General features: G+C 44.7%; 1 protein-coding gene across 4 annotated transcripts in view; it reads right to left on the bottom strand.

The window, feature by feature from the left end:
• BORCS7 (BLOC-1 related complex subunit 7) overlaps positions 1 to 19,943 on the bottom strand; it is a 56,013-nt gene that overhangs the window by 28,486 nt on the left and 7,584 nt on the right. For 2 of the 4 annotated variants that reach the window (XM_075612507.1, XM_075612506.1), the window contains exons 1-2: positions 7,355 to 7,400; positions 6,082 to 6,136 (exon numbers count right to left, since the gene is read on the bottom strand). In XM_075612507.1, coding sequence (XP_075468622.1) covers positions 6,082 to 6,136; positions 7,355 to 7,368 — 69 coding nt within the window. In that variant the 5' untranslated portion in view covers positions 7,369 to 7,400. Of the gene's footprint in view, positions 1 to 6,081; positions 6,137 to 7,354; positions 7,401 to 16,300; positions 17,729 to 19,943 lie in introns of those variants that run through there. The other 2 variants (XM_075612509.1, XM_075612508.1) reach the window with 2 other exon arrangements.

Raw genomic sequence — 19,943 nt, 5'->3', positions numbered from 1 at the left:
CAATATTCAAAAATATTTAACAGACAGCACTCAATAGTGTCCGACATCTCCTTACAAGGATCAGCAAAACTTCAGTATAAGTACTAAAACTCTTCATGTTATTGGAGAAGAACAGCAGAACAGTACAACGTTTAAGGCCTTTTATGAGGTAGGTATGGCTAACTAAACATAAATAGAAACGCTGTTTAAATATCCCACCAAGTAAAGAATAGACCCGGAAGTGACATAAGCAATGACTAAGCAGTATACATCAATGGGAATAACAGAAGTCAAATCGCAAAGCCAGTCGGGGAGCCATCTTGGATATGACATCATGCGTTTTAATGCTGATTATCCTTGAAACGCAGGGAAGAAAACTTCAACCTGATCGTCTGAATCTCAAGGCTACCGGACTCCCTGGCAACGCTCCTAAAACTGGAAACACACAACGGAGAACAGGAGGCACGAGATAAGAGCATGAGATAAATTACAACTTCAACACCAGGAAAAGGACAACAATATATCAAAAAGAGATAAATGAAAATGTAAACCAATATATGAATATAAATATAACAAAAGTGTACTGGACCAACCGACACCAATAATATAATAATAATTCCTTATAAAATAAATAAATAAATAAAATAAAAATGTAAGAGAACTGTAACAAAAGATTTTATGTAATAAAGTGTACATACCCATACAGTATTTCAGAATTGAATAATCCCTCAACCGAACAAACTTGTTGTGCTATAAATCTATGTAATTAACACACTAGTGCCTATATAAATATAAAAAAGATTACATACACAGAAAATCACATACACAAACGTCATTAAAAAAGTGAATAAAATGGCAAATATACATTATAGGAACACTTTAAAATCATTAATTTCATTCATCCCCATGCAATCTAATTCATAAATGCAACTGCATTCTTTCTGTAACAATGCCTTAACTCCCTCACCACCACATCTCCATGGAGAAACCCAACCAGTAATTTGAATGCGTAATTGAGATATATTATGCCGCTTCTCTCACTGTAATTATCCCGGTAACCGGGGGGCTCCCAGAGCTGAAAGCAGCACAGAGCAGATCCAGGGGCCCTCCTGGTACCAATTATGTAAAGAAAAGTCACTTTTTTCCTGGGATTGCTACTTTAATGCATTGCAGGTAAATGCTTTAAGGACATTGGGTGAAGGCATCATTAATGCGGCACTACCATCTGCTTCACCTCGGAGTTTGTTTTCACACCAGGAGAATGGGGAATGTGCCGCCCAGATTAGGGTTTCAGGAGACAAAACATTCCAACCACAGTGACTGTCACATATATGGTCTTAAATAAGAAAAACATTGTATACTAGTTGAGTGGATGGAACTTTTTGAAGTGAAACTTCCTTAGTGGCGCCTCATTCGTGATGGGGCAAAAAAGAATTGTGGAGACAGAAATGAAACGGATGTGACGTCAGTGCTGGCAGTTGAGGCCGGGCTGTGTTCTGGCTCAGCCCGACCCCAACACTGACATCACACCCGCTCCACAAATCAGATGCGGCGGCGGCGGCGATAGCCGCCGGCGCCGCTCCTAATCACCCCCCTCCCCCCCCCCCCGAGCCCCACACCCCCCACACACCGTGACATATGCGGCGGAACTGCCGCTGCCATGCCGCGCAGCCTCTCTCCTCCCTACCTCCGCTTTCCTGCTGACATGCGGCAGCGGCGGCAGCCCTCAAAATTTAATTGGCAGCCGGTGATTCGCTGTCACGTAAGGTGTGTTAAGGGGTATTTAATTCCCCTCATCCGGCACGGGCTCTGTGGTGCTGCCCGCCGTGGAGTACGCTGCTCCGTGGTGGGATAGCTGAGGCTGAGGCTCCACCCCCTGCCCTGTCACTCCTGCTTTGGTAACGGGACCACGTGTCGCCGGGGGGGGGGGGGCTGGGAGTCCGCAGCTCCGTGTCCGCATTCACACAACACAGAGAGAGAGACACACACTGACCAGCTCCTGGGACCAGGCCCGCTCTCTGTCCCAGCCAAGCGCTCTGCCGGGTTGGAGACTCAGACAGAGCCCCCCTGCGCATGCCATTCCTCCACCGCCGTAACGGCCGCCGCTGCCCGCGCCCGCTGACATGCGCGGTAGTCATGGCGATGCTCACAGGCGGCTCGGAGTCCTCCTTGCGCTGCCGGGTGAATGAGGACGGCTTTCCCCCCCCTCCTCCTCCCCCGCTCAACATACTCACCGCCGTCACAGCTAACGAGTGCCGAGATCCTGCACTGGTGCGGCTGCGCCGAACTGCTGCTGCTCTCCGCGGGGGCCCACCAAGTTAAGGAGTTCTCCAGCTTCGAGGCTGGCGCTGCCAACCAGTCGAAGGCTGTGTTCGTGGTGAGCTGCGGGGGTGAGTGGATGGGGTGTACTTCACGGCTGAGGTGATGTGGGCGCCGCTGCTGCTGGTCCCGATCTCCCCACACATATTCCTGGCCCCGGCCTTCTCCTCTCTCTTCCCGCTGCTACCTGGCGGAGACCTGCAGGCTATCAACTGCAGCTGGCGGACAAGAAGAGGATCCCGGGGTTGAGGACGTGGAGCTGCCCTCCTTGCCCCCCGAGCTACAGCTTCACATCCGGAGCCTGGTTTCAGGACTCAACCACCTGATGGAGGGTATCGGGGTGAGAGAGGAGTGCTTCTCGCCTCCTGCTCCAGTAACGCGGGAAGCGGGGGGGTTTGAGCGTGCCGCTTCCCACGCAGCACTGCCGGAGGGGGGGGGGGGCCTCTTAAGCACAGGGGGGGGGTGAGAGAGAGTCAGGAGACTCTGCCAGAGCCCCTGCGGTCCGCAGCTCGGGGGGGGGGGGGGGGGAGAGAGAGTCAGGAGACTCAGCCAGAGCCCCCGTGGGTCCGCAGCTCGGGGGGGGGGGGGGGGGGAGAGAGAGTCAGGAGACTCAGCCAGAGCCCACGTGGGTCCGCAGCTCAGGGGGGGGGGGGGGGGAGAGAGAGTCAGGAGACTTAGCCAGAGCCCCCGTGGGTCCGCAGCTCGGGGGGGGGGGGGGGAGAGAGTCAGGAGACTCAGCCATAGCCCCCGTGGGTCCGCAGCTTGGGGGGGGAGGGGAGAGAGAGTCAGGAGACTCTGCCAGAGCCCCCGTGGTTCCGCAGCTCGGGGGGGGGGGGGGGTCTTGGGAGGGGAGTCAGGAGAGAGGGGGAAGGACAAAGAAATAGAGACACACATACACATAGACTGACACACATACACACACACAGTGCCTGACACACATACACACACACAGTGCCTGACACACATACACACACACACACACTGACTGACACACATAAACACACACACTGACTGACACACATAAACACACACACACACACACACACACACACACATAAACACACACCCACACCCACACACACTGACTGACTGACTGACACACACACACACACACACACTGACTGACACACACACACACACTGACTGACACACACACTGACTGACACACATACACTGACTGACACACACACACACACACACACACACACACTGACTAACACACACACACACTCACACACACTGACTGACACACACACACTGACTGACACACACAAACTGGCTGACACACACACACTGGCTGACACACACACACTGGCTGACTGACATACACACACACACACACTGACTGACACACATACACTGACTGACACACACACACACACACACACTGACTGACACACATACACACACACACACACACACACACACACACACACACACACGCTGACTGACACACATACACACACACACACTGACTGACACACACACACACACACACACTGACTGACACACTGACACACACACACACACACACACACACACGCTGACTGACACACATACACACACACACACTGACTGACACACACACACACACACACTGACAGACACACATACACACACATACACTGACACACATACACACACACACTGACACACTGACTGACATACACACACACTGACACACTGACTGACATACACACACACACACACACACACACACATACATACATACACACACACTGACTGACACACACACATACACACACACTGACTGACACACACACACTGACTGACACACACACACGCACGCACACTGACTGACACACACACATACACACACACTGACTGACACACACACGCACGCACACTGACTGACTGACACACACGCATGAACACACATACACACACTGACTGACACACATATACACACACTGACTGACACACATACACACACACTGACTGACACACATACACACACACACTGACTGACACACACACACACACACACACTGACTGACACACATACTGACTGACACACGCACACGCAGTTACACGAGGAATTCACACTTATTGCAAATACAGGGGATGTATGCCAAGCACGCACGTTCTAAGTCCAAATTTATTTGTGTTTTGTCAATGAAATTGTATTTTGATTTTTAATTAAAACATCACAAATACAATTTCTGTGACAAAAGTCAAAGAAGTTTCACTTACTATGCGCGTGCACAGCACACACAGCTTTTTTTCATGTCAGATTCCATCTCAGGCCTCTATTCAACACGCCTCAGTCATCTTCTCCTTGCTTAGTGCAGAGTAAATGAGTACTTCAGTATTAGGTGATACCTTTTATATTTGGACTAACAATAGATATTATTAGACAAGGTTTCGAGAGTTCGTCAGCAATACTGATTCATAAACATTCCATGAGTTTAACACAGATGTAAAAAGAAAACAAGATAGCCATCTAAGGCCGAGTCCATGCTCCCTGCTTGCTCGCTGAGGCGCGCTGAGGCTCAGGGAAAGCGGGTGCTTTCCCTGGCCTTGTGGTTGCTTACCGCACGCGCTCTCAGCAGCCGTCAGGGGGCGGTCCGGGGGCGGGCACGTCACTGGCCGGGGGCGGGCCAGTGACGTCACGGAGCTGGTTCGCCCTCATTGGGCGAACCGCTCATGTGACCGGCCTGTCTCGCCGGCAAGCGGGGGAATTTAAAATTCCCCTAAGACCTGCGCTTCCACAAGCGAGCGGAAGCGCAGGTGAGCCCCTACTAAAGCCGCTCTAATTGCGGCTGTAGGGGCTCAGTGCTGAGCGGGAGCGCGCGTCAGCAAGCTTCCGCAAGCAAGCAGCAAACATGGCCGAGGCCTAAGGCAGATGATGCAGAGAAGGAATATTATTAGGGTTAGGGTTAACCCTTGCAGGCGCACTTACCAGAACGCCCTCCTGCTGTCTGTACGTTATTCCTACCTACCAATTAGATTGTAAGCTCTTCAGAACAGGGACTCCTTTTCCTAAATGTTACTTTTATGTGTGAAGGACTTCTTCCCAATATGTGTTATTTATATTTGTAATTTATATGATTGTCACGTGTATTACTGCTATGATGTGCTATGTACATTAATGGCAATTAATGGAAATATATAAATATAGACATACATATATACATAAAGAGAAAGGGCAATAGATGGATGAAAGGGAGAATAAGACACATGACCCTAAATCTATCAGCAGTATGCAGGGGGTGGGGATGCAGGGGGGAAGGGGTTCATTGTAAAATTCACAGAGGCAGGGAGAAACATTACAAAACTATATGGTAGTGGGTTAAACCCCCTATATCACCATTGAGTCCTCTTATTTACAATCTCCTTGCTTAGAAAGATTCCAGCTCTATAACATTTACGGTGGGAGTTAAGCACATAGGGCCATTTTTACTAAGCAATGCTAAGCCAGAAGACACTTTATGCCATATTCAAATGAATGGACTATAAACTACATTACAGCTTAGCATTGCTTAGTAAATATGGCCCATAATGCTTATTATTTGACAGTACCATTGATCCATTGGCTCCCTAATGCCTCTTACGGTGGCATCACAGGAGCAGATAGAAGCCCAGGACTGTGTAAATCATGTCAATAAAGCGAGTCTTGGCTCGGGAGAAATGAAATGATGCAATAACAGCCTTGCACATATATATATTATTGGCATTGTTTCAACATGGAAACTAATTAAATGAATAAGTGAAGAATGTGTGTGATGCACATAGGAAGCCCTGGCTTCATGGAGGTATCACCTTGACATCTTCATGTGTTTGTTGACCTTGTGAGCAACAGCTGGACCCGGCAGCACTAAAACAAGAGCAGATATTCAGACATTACATTAGCAGTTTGTATCCTCACAGTTTCATTAAAACATGGACTTGGGGCTGTTAGGAGCCCGGTCTCGCTGAGGAAAACCCTACACGTGTTCTTCAGAAGCACAATGTTTATAGGAAATGGGTTGCTGAAGATGAGCAGGTTTGGCTTAGAAAAGACTCATCACAACTCTCCTGGGTCTGTTCAAACATTAAAACCTCCTATAGTGTTATAGTAAAACTACATAAACAATCCATCATACCCTACTTCATATTACCCAATTTTTAGTTGGTGGCTCCTTTCAACAAACCGTTTAATGTTTTGTACATCAAGTCTTACCTTTCTTTTTACACCCTCCTACTGTCTCTGTATATTCTCCCCATTTACCAATTAGATTATAAGCTCTTCGGGGCAGGGACTCCTTTTCCTTATGTTACTTTAATGTGAATATGAAGCACTTATACATGTTATGTGTTATATTATGTCACGTGTATTACTGCTGTGACGAGTTATGCACATGTATGGTGCTTTATAATGACACACATACAGGATATCTGTTTCTACAGTATAAGACTGTGCAATAGAAAACAATTACTGGTATTATCTCCATAACAAATTATATGGGTCAGTGTCCAGCTAACGAACATAACCACAGTTACAAGAAGTCATTTTATACATGTGTCACTGCTACAGACCTTGCAATTGGCGTGAATAAAAGGTGAGAAATGCCTGATCCTGCACATACACTTACACCACATACAGGTATATCACAGGCAACCCTATGACCCTCAATCTATCCATAGTGGGAAATGCAGCAATATGGTGGTACTGTATGCATTCATTGTAAACTTCTGCTTGTGTTACTTTTCTATGTATCTGCCACAGTGCCTATCAGAGGACTCCTTACATTGCATTGTCTCATTTAATGTATGCACAGTAATTCTGTTATATTTCTCATGTTTCTGAAGAAGTTCCCCACACCCCGGCTTGTAAAGTACCTGCTATTTAAAACCTGAATTTTCTCTAATAAACACCATATTTTGCCCCCTACAGAAAAGGATCAGACACTTCTTAACAACACACATAATATACACTCAGAGAGCACTCTGGGCATGTGACCTGTGCACCTTATATTACGTGATACTTTAGAGAACACATTTACTGCACGCACATTAGCTAATAAAACTAATCAGCAATCTTTCAAGCTGTTACCTGCACTTCGACATTTTCCACGCCCTTTAAAAATGGCAGCTCCCTTGCAGCCCATGATGCATTGCTGTTTAAAGCTACAGAGTACGGGATATTATGCTACAGATAGCAACATAGGAAAATACACATCACAGCTCCTAAAGAGGATAATGGACAACCCCCTGCCTAAAAGTTTATTACACCGTTTTTTCTGCAGAAAATGAAGATTCTTCATTCATTTCCTTACATATGATGCGTTTCTTGGTCACAGGCATCTAATACATAGCACAGCTTCCATCACACATTAGACTGTGCAGTTTTTTGGACAAATCTTATTATTATTTATTATATACCATTATAACCGTTACAGTGGGGAGGGGGGGGGGGGTTTATGTATGGGGCTACTTACCAACGTCTACTACTGGCTGCAAAACTGGAAAGGGTTGGATAACAGATTTACCAAAAGCTGAAATCTGATACCAATGTTTCAGCGTTGGGCTTCGTTAGGCGCCGCACACAAGGTACAGCCCTCTATGGGGCCGGCCCCAGTAACTCCCGGCGAGCGCCTGCACAAAGCGCGGAGCGACCACCTTTGCCAAAAGACGGCGGCCGGACGTGGTCCATGTCACGCGTGATGTCATGGCCGCGCTCCGCCGCGCCCAATCCCCCCGCGAGTTGCCTGGAGTCCATCAGATCGAGCTGATGCAAGGAACACGCACAACTCGCACTCTGGGGCCGCAGCCTTACACACATCAGGGTGATGTTTAGTATTTTTTAAATACAGGTGCCACAATTATTCTTTGTATTCAAGGTCACACCCGTGGAGAATACTCATCCATTGACCCTATTGTCTATTTTGTGGACAGTTACCCTAATATTGCATGTGTTCATAGGACTTGTATGTTAAAGCTGCAGATGTCCCGCAAGGCTCTGCTCTGGGGCCCCTACTCTTCTCAGTGTTCATCATTGATCTTCCTACAGCTTATAAGGGAGCTTCAATACACATGTATGCGGATGACACAATCTTATATGCACACAGCCATAGCCTCTCCGACCTTGGGCACATACTTCAATCTGACTTTTGAAACTTGAAAATTGGATTTACCAAAACAAACTGTTTTTAAACACTGACATGACTGTAACAATGGTATTTGGGACCAAAGCTACATTTTTAAAGCTTACAATGAATGAGGTCCAGATCAGAAACAAAGCTAATACCATCCTAGCCCCTGTTACTAGTTTTAAATACTTGGGCATATGGTTTGACTCCCATTTAACATTTGGGTTGCACATTGATACCCTGACATGCAAAACCTATGCCAAACTAGGTGTTCTTTATTGGAACAAATCCTCCCTGGTTCGCTGGTCAGAAAGCATCACACAGCAGATGCTAATGCCAATTATAGACTATGGGGACAGTTTGACTAGATGATTTCAAGTGCTGGTTGTATTAAGTGTGCAGTCAGAACCAGGAGGAGTTTGAACAAGGAAGGGGTTAAACAAGGTATAGTAGTATATTAAAGTACCGTTTATTGTTGGTACGTATAACTTCATAGTTGCAATAATGAGCAGGATTGATGCACATCTTGCCACATGTATGTGCACTTGGAGCAGCTGTTCCAAGGAGCAAACTGCTGTGAGAAGTGTGAGCAGGTGGTCTCTTTATAGTTAGAGATTGCTGATCTGAAGAGGAAACTTGCAATATCGAGGGACATTGACAATCTTGAAAAGGGTTTAGTGCTCACTCAGCCGGCCCTTGCTTCGCCTAGTGGTGCTGATGGTGGGACTGTTAGTGAGGAGCAGGTAGGTAGCTGGGTAACAGAAGGGGGAAGTAGGGGCAATAGGAAGGCCAGTTCTGAGCTGACCCATCCCAATAGATTTGCCATATTGAGTGAAGATATTGGGATTGTCAGGGCAGAAATGGTAAGGCTGGGGGAGACTGATTCCTCTAGCAGCCAGGGGAATCGTTCCTCCAGCACAGAGGGGACGGAGGATGCTCAGATTCCAAGAAAGATTGTTGTGGTAGGGGACTCCATTATTAGGAAGGTAGATAGGGCAACCTGTTGCCATGACCGCATGAACCGAACAGTTTGTTGTCTCCCGGGTGCTTGGGTTTGGCACATTGTGGATCGGGTAGACAGATTGTTGGGAGCGGCTGGGATTGACCCGACGGTCTTGGCACCAATGACTAAGTTAGAGAAAGATGGAGGGTCCTAAAAAATGATTTTAGGGATCTAGGCCAAAAGTTTAAGGCAAGGACCTCCAAGGTAGTATTTTCTGAAATACTACCAGTGCCATGCGCTACCGCAGGGAGACAGTCAGAGATTAGGGAGGTTAATGCATGGCTAAGAAAGTGGTGCAGGAAGGAGGGTTTGGGGTTTTTAGAGCACTGGGAGTCATTTTCTGAGAGGTGCCATCTTTATGCTAGGAATGGATTGCACCTCAATGAAGAGGGATCTTCTGTGCTAGGGGGGTGAATGTTAAAAAGGTTGGAGGAGATTTTAAACTAGGATTGAGGGGGGAGGGGAATGAAACAGATAATGAACTAAATAGAATAGATGAGGAAACAATGGGTTTTGGAGGTAGAATGGGGGCAAGTGCGAGTTTGACAAGCAGCGAGACACCCATAGTAAATAGAGATAATACTAGAAAACTTCTAAAGACTAAACCGAATTGGCGCAGAAAGGAAGGAGCAGATAAGATTATAGTACAGGCTGAAAAAAAAAACCTTAAATGCATGCTTGCTAATGCAAGAAGCCTGACAGATAAAATGGGGGAGCTTGAATTAATAGCTGCAAGAGAGCAGTATGATATCATAGGCATTACTGAAATATGGTGGGATGAAACTCATGACTGGACAGTTAATTTAGAGTGTTATTCCCTTTTTCGGAAGGATCGAGCAAATAGAAGAGCTATCTTGCTCGTGGGCAGCGCAAGCGTTACAGAAAAGACATTATGAAACTAGAGAGAGTGCAGAGAAGAACCACCAAATTATGAGGAGAGGCTAGCTAAATTAGATTTATTTACATTAGAAAAGAGAGGATAGGATAACATATACAAATATATTGGGGACAGTACAAGGAGCTTTCAAAAGAACTGTTCATCCCACGGGCAGTACAAAGGACCCGGGGGCATCCCTTAAGGTCGGAGGAAAGGAGATTTCACCAGCAACAAAGGAAAGGGTTCTTTACAGTAAGGGCAGTTACAATGTGGAATTCATTACCCATGGAGACTGTGATTGCAGATACAATAGATTTGTTCAAAAAAAGGTTGGACATCTTTTTAGAAAGGAAAGGTATACAGGGATAAACCAAATAAGTAAAGATGGGAAGGATGTTGATCCAGGGAGTAATCCGATTACCAATTCTTGAAGTCAGGAAGGAATTTATTTTTCCCCTTTTGAGATATCATTGGATGATATGTCACTGGGGTTTTTTGTTTGCCTTCCTCTGGATCAATAAGTGTAGATATAGGATTAAGTATCTGTTGTCAAAATTTAGCGTAGGTTGAACTTGATGGACACATGTCTTTTTTCAAGCTCATCTACTATGCAACTATGTAAGTATATGGCACGATACCCCGAACCCACCTTAGCAAACCTGATACCCTCTACAATTTAATATGTCGTATTGTCCTCCAATGCAACTACAACACACATCACTGCGAAATGCTCCAAGAACTAGATTGAACATCATTTGAGTCTAGGCGCAAAGTTCATCTTCCCTGTCTTGCCTTCAAATACTTTCTGGGCAAGCTACCCCTATATCTGAACAAGCTCCTCACCCCTACCACATGCAGCACTTATCTGAGATCTGACTCCAAAAGACTGTTCATGGTACCAAGGCTCAACAAAGTATCCGGCAGCTCTTCCTTCTCTTACCGTGCACCTCACAACTGGAACGATATACCGGAGACTCACAGCCGCCACCAGTCTAAGTTCTTTCAAAACTAAGGCTAAGGCCCCGCTCCCTCCATCAGCGCTCCCGCACTGCAGACAGGCGGGGCGCTGACATACACAGACCGCGATATGCGGTTTGTAGGGAGCCGGAGCCGGAGCGGGAGGTGGGCGGGAGTGGGAGGCTTGAGTGGGAGGGGGGGCGTGGCTTGAGTGGAGGGACCCGCTACTCTCCCCCCCCTCCCTCCACGGGCTCGGGCTGGACCTGGAGCTGCTGATGGAAGTAATCACAAGCAACTCATACACACACGCAGGCACTCTCTCACACACACACACACACACACAGACAGAGGCAGGCACTCACGCACTCAGGCACACACATACACAAACACAGATAGGCACTCAGACACACACATAGACACACACAGACAGGCACTCACGCTTTCCCTCCACACTCCTCCCCGCTCCCCGAAGCCTCTCCTCCTCCCGAAGCCTCCCCACCTCATTGGCTCACAGCCACACCACGTGACGCGTCGACGCTTGGGATTACAATTCTCTTGTATCCCCTAGCGGCTGACGCGTCACAGCGTGTAGTGAGCGGTGCAGCCAGGGGGGACCGGGACCGGCTCGGGAGGATTCCTCTGCTGGTGGGGAAAGCACGTGCAGCCGCCCGCGCCGCCGGGCGCAGCGGGTCCCAGGCCTAAGGCTGTCTCACATTTTAATCTGGTCTGTAACTGTTACATACGCCTATAACATATGTTATCTCTTAGGATGCGGCCACGCTGCCGCTGACCGCACGGTGCTTGGCGAGGTTACTTCTAGCAATTTAAATTTAGACGTCCCCGCGCTCGTGCTCGGGCACACACGCTCACCCACGCTTGGCACTTAAATAAACAAAAAAACTGTATTTGAACCGCGCTCATCTTGCCTGCAACGCCCCCCCCCCCCCTCTCTCTCCCACCCGCGCGCTTGCGAAATAGCAAGGACACCCGGGCTCATGCTTGGAGAGCTGGTAACGTCACTGCTCTCCAAGCATGAGTGCTGTCAGCGCCAGCATGGCCGCAGCCTTACTGTGCATGCAATGTCTTGTCTATAATGTATAACCCTGCTCATTTAATGTAACCATATATTTGTCATCATAACTCTGTGCCCAGGACATACTTGAAAACGTGAGGTAACTCTCAATTTATTACTTCCTGGTAAAACATTTTATAAATAAAATAAATAAATAAGCAATATCCTTCATGTTTTTTTTAATAAATCAGTTCTGTACTATGAGAAAATATGTGTAGCATTTTATTTTTAAAACAAAGCTTAATGACATTTTTTATGTATTATAATGTAACAAGTATTTTTTGTTTCTATAGCAACCATTTACAAAGTCACATCCACTTCCTCTTCTGAAACAGACTGGCACACCCCTTTTTGAGCCCTGCCCTCTCTCTATCAGTGCATCAATTGTATCTAGTGACTGCCTGGTCACATGATCTTCCCCACAGAACTTTGCATCTTTGGTCCTCTTCTGCTACACTGACAGCCATTTAGTGAACCCCCGAGCCGGATCTTCGCCGATCAATCACAGGAGAACGGATCTATCGACAACTTAGCTAATTACTTACCATTGTGTGGATTGTATTGATGCACATATTAAAGGGAAAAAATGGAAACATTTTTTTTTTTTTAAATGGCAGCTTGGACTACTTATTTAAACTTATATAAAGTTAACACCAAAGTAGATCAAGATAAGATACCAATGAGCACAATTCCTGAATTCAGATAAAAGGTACTTTCTTCATTCCGCCTAAATCAGGACATTGTCTTTTCACCATCATTCTATCCCAATCCTGTAACACTAATCGTTTCATTGTCTGGATCCGGTCAGAGCACTCGCGGCTTACCTGAAGCGTACCAAGTCCTTTCAAAGATCAGACAGATTGCTCATTCTTTATGAAGGTCCTTGCAGGGGTCTAACAGATTTTAACAGTACTAGCTCTGGGTGGATAAAAAACACTATTCAGATCTCATATCAAGCTGCAGGATTCAAAGCTCCAACAGCCCTTTGGGAACACACCACCAGTCCATGACGACTCCTTGGGCAGATAAAGGATCACCTGATGTAGAACAGATTTGCCTGGTAATCCATTTCCACTTTTATTAGACACTATAAAGTGGACGTGTGTAACTCTTCAGATGTGTAAGGTGCTACAAGCAGTAGTGAAGTAATTATGGGGGTTCCCCACCATCATTTTAATAAGCTTTGGGAAATCCCATTCGTTCCTGCAGCCATGTGGGATACAGAGGAAAGGGAGAAATGTATTTGTGACGGCAGGGGCAGAGACCAGAATATTAAAGGTTAAGCCCGGTTTCTGGCCCCTATCCGTCTGATATACAGCATTGCCCTGTACACCCATCTACCTGTGGTTCATGTAACCAGCATGTTATCTGTTGACGACCAAGAAAATATGCCAATGAGCATTTTTTAAGTCATAAAATACCTGGCTGCTATAAATGCAAGGGATGTTCTGTATGTAATTCTCTTATTGTTGGGGACTCCTTCTGCCACCCGATAGATGGTAACAAATGAAGGATTAACCACAGAATTACGTGATACCACACGTTATTTACTACCTTAAATGCCCATGTGGGCTCACATACTGTATGTTGGGAAAATCACACTGGCATTGAAGACCAGATTCATCGAGAACCGCAGCAACATCAAAAGGGGCGAGGACAACACTACCCTGTTAAAACATTGCAAAGATCATAGATATAATGTCTCATCCATACGGTTCACGGGGAGAGGGGACGATATCGACAGACTATTGTTAACACGTGAGTCATTTTGGATTTTTTCATTGGAGAGCCTCAAGCCTCATGGATTAAATGATGACTTTGAATTAACTTTCTATAAAATATTTTTTGGTTCATGACTCCTTAGGTTTTTTATTTAAAAAAAATGTTATCTGTAATTTTTTTTATGTGGTTTTTTTTTCCATATCTTTTGATTGCATACAGGCAGTCCTCGGTTATCTGACACAATGCGTTACTCAAAATGGCGTTGGATAGCGAAACGTCTTAAAACGAAACACTTTTTCCCATAGGAACACTGTTTAAATGAAAGGTTCTGTTCCTGAAGGCATTTTTAACACTAAAATACACCAAATATTTTACGCAGGCAATAAGATATGCAGCACGCACACATAAATTATATAGTGTATATACTGTATTATATATAATATAACATAATATATAATAATATATTATATAGTATAATATAATATATATATTATATACACATAAACAACTTTGCAAAGCGTCGTAAGAGCGTTGGATAAGCCGTTTTGGCGTTGTAAAAATGAACATAGGAATGCATTGCATAGCGTTGGATAAGACATTCGTTGTAAAACGAGGACTGCCTGTATATCTATATATCTTTTCTGTTATTTCAGTTATTCTTTGGTATACAATTTTTTCACTATGGTCCTAAAAACAATTTGTGCATAGTCTAACATTTTTTCATATTTTTTTTCCTTTTCTCCCTTTTTTGTGCTATTTGTCCTTTTTCCCTGTTGCCTAGTTCCTGGGATCCCCCGCGCTGTTCCTTATCTCAGTAACACGGACCATGCTGAGGCAGCGTCGGAGATGGACTAAGCGGTGTACTCTGAGGTTGTGCCAGAGACACCCCAAGACGAGGCTGTCTGCTTTTCTGAAGCAGGCGATTTAAACTTTTCTGCCTGCAACTTGCATCCAGTGTTGCCTGGAGTTCCCAATACCCCGCAGGAGTGGAAGCTGAGCAGGGTAAGCTATTTCGGAGGCGCTAGGCACCTACGACTGATAGGATTCCCCCTCTATTGTGTTTGGAGTGAGTATAGCTCTGTTGGTGATAGTGTGTTGTCTGCTGACTCCGGACAGAATAAATATACTTTTATTTGATCTCTGTCCTGTCTGGTGCTTGATCCCATGAAAGAGTACTGGTCTCCCGTAACAGTATTCACTATATTTTCCTTTCCTCTAGTTCCGTCAAGGCAGCATACCCCGCTTCCTAAAACGTCAGTCTCCTATAAAGTAAGAGGAGTTTTCAGGTGTTATATACTTGTGCTGTATTGACTATGCCTATGTTGAAGCCTGAAATATTTTGGAAACTGGAGTCCGGAAGAAGAGGAGTTATTTACCCCCAACACGATGACTTCTTGTACTATCCCTAAGAGGCGGTTAACAAATTAGCTGCTGCCATGACAGGACAATTTAAAGGGGGTTATGCTGCACTCCACAAAATAAATAAAGTATACAGTTTACCGGTGCTGCTTGTTTAAGGAGGTACCTGTCAGGTATGTTCCAAAGTGATACTCAGGAAAAAAGGATCCAGCGCTCCACGTTTTTTTAAAGAAAGTAAATTTATTGTGCCACACAACGTTTCGACCAATAGGTCTTTCTCAAGGGACTAGGCATACACCAACTGAGGATAAACCCAGTATATATATCATCTACCAAAGACAATACAACAGGTGAAAACAAGTAAAAAATCAGCTGGGGTTTATCCTCAGTTCGTGTATGCCTAGTCCCTTGAGAAAGACCTATTGGTCGAAACGTTGTGTGGCACAATAAATTAACTTTATTTTAAAAACCGTGGAGCGCTGGATCCTTCTTTCCTGGCCATGACAGGACAAGAAGGAAAATATTACGAGTAGAATTCTCCATATTGTTTTATTCTATGGTTTTCCATGCTAAATAATCGTTTTACATATTTAACTATAATTTAAAATACTGTGTTTCCATTTTGTACTTTACAAAAAGTTGCATTTTGGCACTTCCTTTTACATTACGTCATGCACTTTACATTTATGTGACCCTCTTGGTTTGGGGTTTTGACAAACCGTTGGTTTACGATACTTGAGTTGAGTATCAATGGTCTATAACGCCACTATTCAAAACATAATTTGTTACGCTAACTTTGTAAACGAACAAGAACTGCAACTATTTTCAGAATCCCAAAATGTGTTATGCACAGAGAAGAAAATGCCAATTTCATCGAACTAACATGTTATTTAGTGTAAAGTAAAACAAAAACAATGTGCAAAATCCATGCAGAATATAATGTAGGGTGAAATCTGGCACAAAATACACTGACAACCCCTAGAACTTGTCCATGTTGGGGGAGGCCATTAAAGCAGCATGTTTGCACTTTGCAACACTCCAGTTAGCTGTGTAATAATAGGCCGGGTAGGGTTGGATCCACATATCTTTTTTGTGGTACTATGCCCAATGTCCAGTTTCTATAGAGCTTCCAATAACTTCCATTTAGCCAAATACGTTCAAGTGGAAGCAGCAGCTACTGAAGGAACTTTGTGGTTTTTAAAGTTTCACGCTGCAAAATTAATATTTTATAAATATAGATTATAGATGAAATATAATGGAATATTGTAAAATAAACTGCACTAGCATACCGAGTAGTATGTGCACAAACGAGCATCTAGATTTTAAATAGTAGATGATGCTGTTTTATTTGGATGTACATAATATACTGTTTTTTTAAGGCATGCTACTAACAAGCTATGCTCTCAAGTCAAGCAGTACTCTCATTTAAGTAAAGAAGCACAGCTCTTTTGCATAATCTGTCCTCCAAAACAAAAAAATGCATCACTTACTATTTAAATACTTATTTTTACAATGCAACTGGACTAATATACTGTAGCTGATAAAATCTAACTTGTAATGCTGAGGTAGAAACAGCATTTAAACTGCACTGTATTGACCAAGAAGGTTAATTTTCTGCATGTGTTCTAGCCCAAGTCTACATCTTGGTTCCTAAACAGACACAACAATATTTCTCATTTTCATTATGTGCATATATTTGTATATAAACATTATACACCGTTCGCAACACTGCAAAAAAACAGAACATTTTTTATTATAAGCATTATAAAGTTTGAAGTGGCAGTTATCATGCTATACCGTACCAGCATTACAGTGGCTATTCATAGATAAGTGCTGACATTTTTTACGGTGAGCTGAAAGTTAAGTAAAGATGGCAGCAGCAACACTGAGCCCCCTACTCTATAAATGGCAATAGCGCCGACACGATCACATGGAATGCCCCATCGAAGTCAGTGACAGATGCACAATGATGCTGAAAATGTTAATTGCAGGAGAGAGCTGTGTAGTGCTAGGAAGTATTATAGAAGTAACTTAAGATCCTCTTGCATATGATGGAAACAAATAGATGGAAGTTAATACATTGCTAATTAGGTGTTACCCAGCTTCTCCATATCGTAAATGAGGAGTTAGTCCATAAAATAGTGCAAACATATCCATTCATTTCCATATTCATGGTGGTTGCATCAACATGGATAGCTGAATCCCTCTCAAGTAAATCACAAAAAAACATCCTCCTGTTACAGTGGTATCCTTCCGATCTGTCTTCTGAAAAAGTCCATTGCATATCAGGAGCTTCTCATTTCAACAAATGCTTCAGCTGGTCCTGGAGGTTTGAAGATTGCTCAATACTACATAAGGAACAGATTTGAAGAAAGTAAACATTAAACACTGAGCAGTATTTCATGGCTTCCTGGAAATGAATGAATGTTTAATATGAAGCAGTGTGGATTATACCAAAGTCAGGGCTAATGTGACCACTGCATGCTTGAATTTGTGTGTTTTAAACTGTCCTCATTCTGTCACAAGATCATTCCTACACTATAACTGGACTGGGTGATTCCTCATTTGTGAACAAGACCAAGTTGTGCTGTGGTTAGTAAGAGGCACATTCCATGTGAGAAAGGTTCTGGAGAATGAAGAGGGCTCCTCCCCACCACCTTAATGAGGCCATAAGTAAGGACTGGGAGAGGAAACCTATCTACCACAGAAACCTACACATTCCAGGCATAGAATTACCTAGTTTATACTGTAATGTTTCATAAGGACTCTGAAGCCTTTGTTTCAACATCCCAGGTGTGTATTCAATATTTTCTAATCCTGTAGGGCCTACTTGTTCAGGCTCTTTAAGGAGGCAATCCAAGCATCTTATAAAACATTTTTTTTTATGTATATATATGTGTGTGTATATATATATATATCTATCTACTCGCCACCTAGTCCCGCTCCCAATCCCGCCCTGCTTGGTGTCGGCCATGAGGAGGTCGCCACGGGGTCAAATCCAGTCGCCACGGGCCTGTATTTTAATGGATTTGTCGAACACTGTATATATATATATATATATATATATATATATATATATATATATATATATATATATATATATATATATATATATATATATATATATATATATATATATATATATATATATATATTGTGACAACCAGGGGTTGGTAATAAACTCCATATACAGGGCTCCCAGGATACTGAACAGTTTCTGTCCTGTCTAAGCTGAACAGGGCAGCCTCGTAGTACAGGCACTCCATTCCACAGTTTGTCTGCTGCCAGTTTCTGTCACCTGTCATGCTGATTAGAGTTCAGGTATATAAGACCTGTTTCCTGTTTCCTCTGGGCCCCGCCCAAGAGCCTGGGAGGCTGCTGAACTGCAGAGGGGTGAGAAAGCCTCTTTCCCAAATCGCTTCATTCATTCTGTTAGTTTGTCTAAAGACTGCAAAGGTACTTATTTTGTTGGTGGAAGTGGACAAGCCACTTCCAACTCTGAGTCAGGGACATCTAAGTTTTAAGTTATCGCTCAGACGAGCAGCTTTTTGTTTGGCTTTGTTTTCTGTTTACACTGTAGCAGTCCCAGTGCCTGGGACTGAATAAACCAGGTATAGCCTGTTTAAAGGAACAGTACGTGACGTCTCATCATTTAACCTACCCTAAAAGACCGTGTTCTAACAGTCCCGGACAGACGGCGGAGCCCCGGAGTAAGCCGTTTGTCACATATGGTGGAGAATGCGGGCAGAGCACTAGGGGGTCTGCGGGTTGAAGAACTTTGAAGAAAAAAAAAAAAAAAAAAGTTTTTTTCATCCTCTGCAAACAAGATGGAAGACGTGGTGGGTGCGCTGGTACGCAATGTCGCTGCCCAGAAAGACGCGAATGAAACCCAGCAACAGCTATTAATAGCCCAGCAAGAAACTAATGCAAACCAGCAGCAGACGAATGCAGCCCAGCAACAGCTGCTAATAGCCCAGCAAGAGATTAATGCCAACCAGCAACAGGCGAATGCAAACCAGCAACAGACGAATGCAAACCAGCAACAGACGAATGAAGCCCTGCAAAACGCGAATGCACACCAGCAAGAGACAAACCGCTTGCTGAGAGAGGAGCAACAGCGGTTCGCTCAGGGCTTACAGCAGGAACTCGAGATCCTGAGGGGGACTATCCGTAACCTTCCACTGGCAGCGGCAGCCCCAGTTCCGAAAATGACCAGGGCAAGCCACTACCTTCAGAAGATGGGACCCTTGGATGATGTGGAAGCCTATCTTCTCACGTTTGAACGCACGGCACAGAGAGAGGGATGGCCAGAAGCTGAGTGGGCTGGTCTAATCGCACCCTTCCTAAGCGGCGAACCCCAGAAGGCTTACTTTGATCTAGAGCCAGCCGAAGCTAACGTCTATGCAAAGTTGAAGTTCGAGATCCTCGCCCGCCTTGGCGTAACCACGGCTGTTCGTGCCCAAAGGTTTCACGCATGGTCCTTCACGATGGATAAAGCCACCCGAAGCCAGATGTATGACCTCATCCACCTCGCCCGGAAGTGGCTACAACCCGAGATCAACT

The sequence above is a fragment of the Ascaphus truei genome, chromosome 8 (genome assembly GCF_040206685.1).
Source record: "Ascaphus truei isolate aAscTru1 chromosome 8, aAscTru1.hap1, whole genome shotgun sequence".
Taxonomy (NCBI): domain Eukaryota; kingdom Metazoa; phylum Chordata; class Amphibia; order Anura; family Ascaphidae; genus Ascaphus; species Ascaphus truei.
Note: the sequence above shows the minus strand (reverse complement) of the source record. Positions and strands in the feature narration are given on the sequence as shown.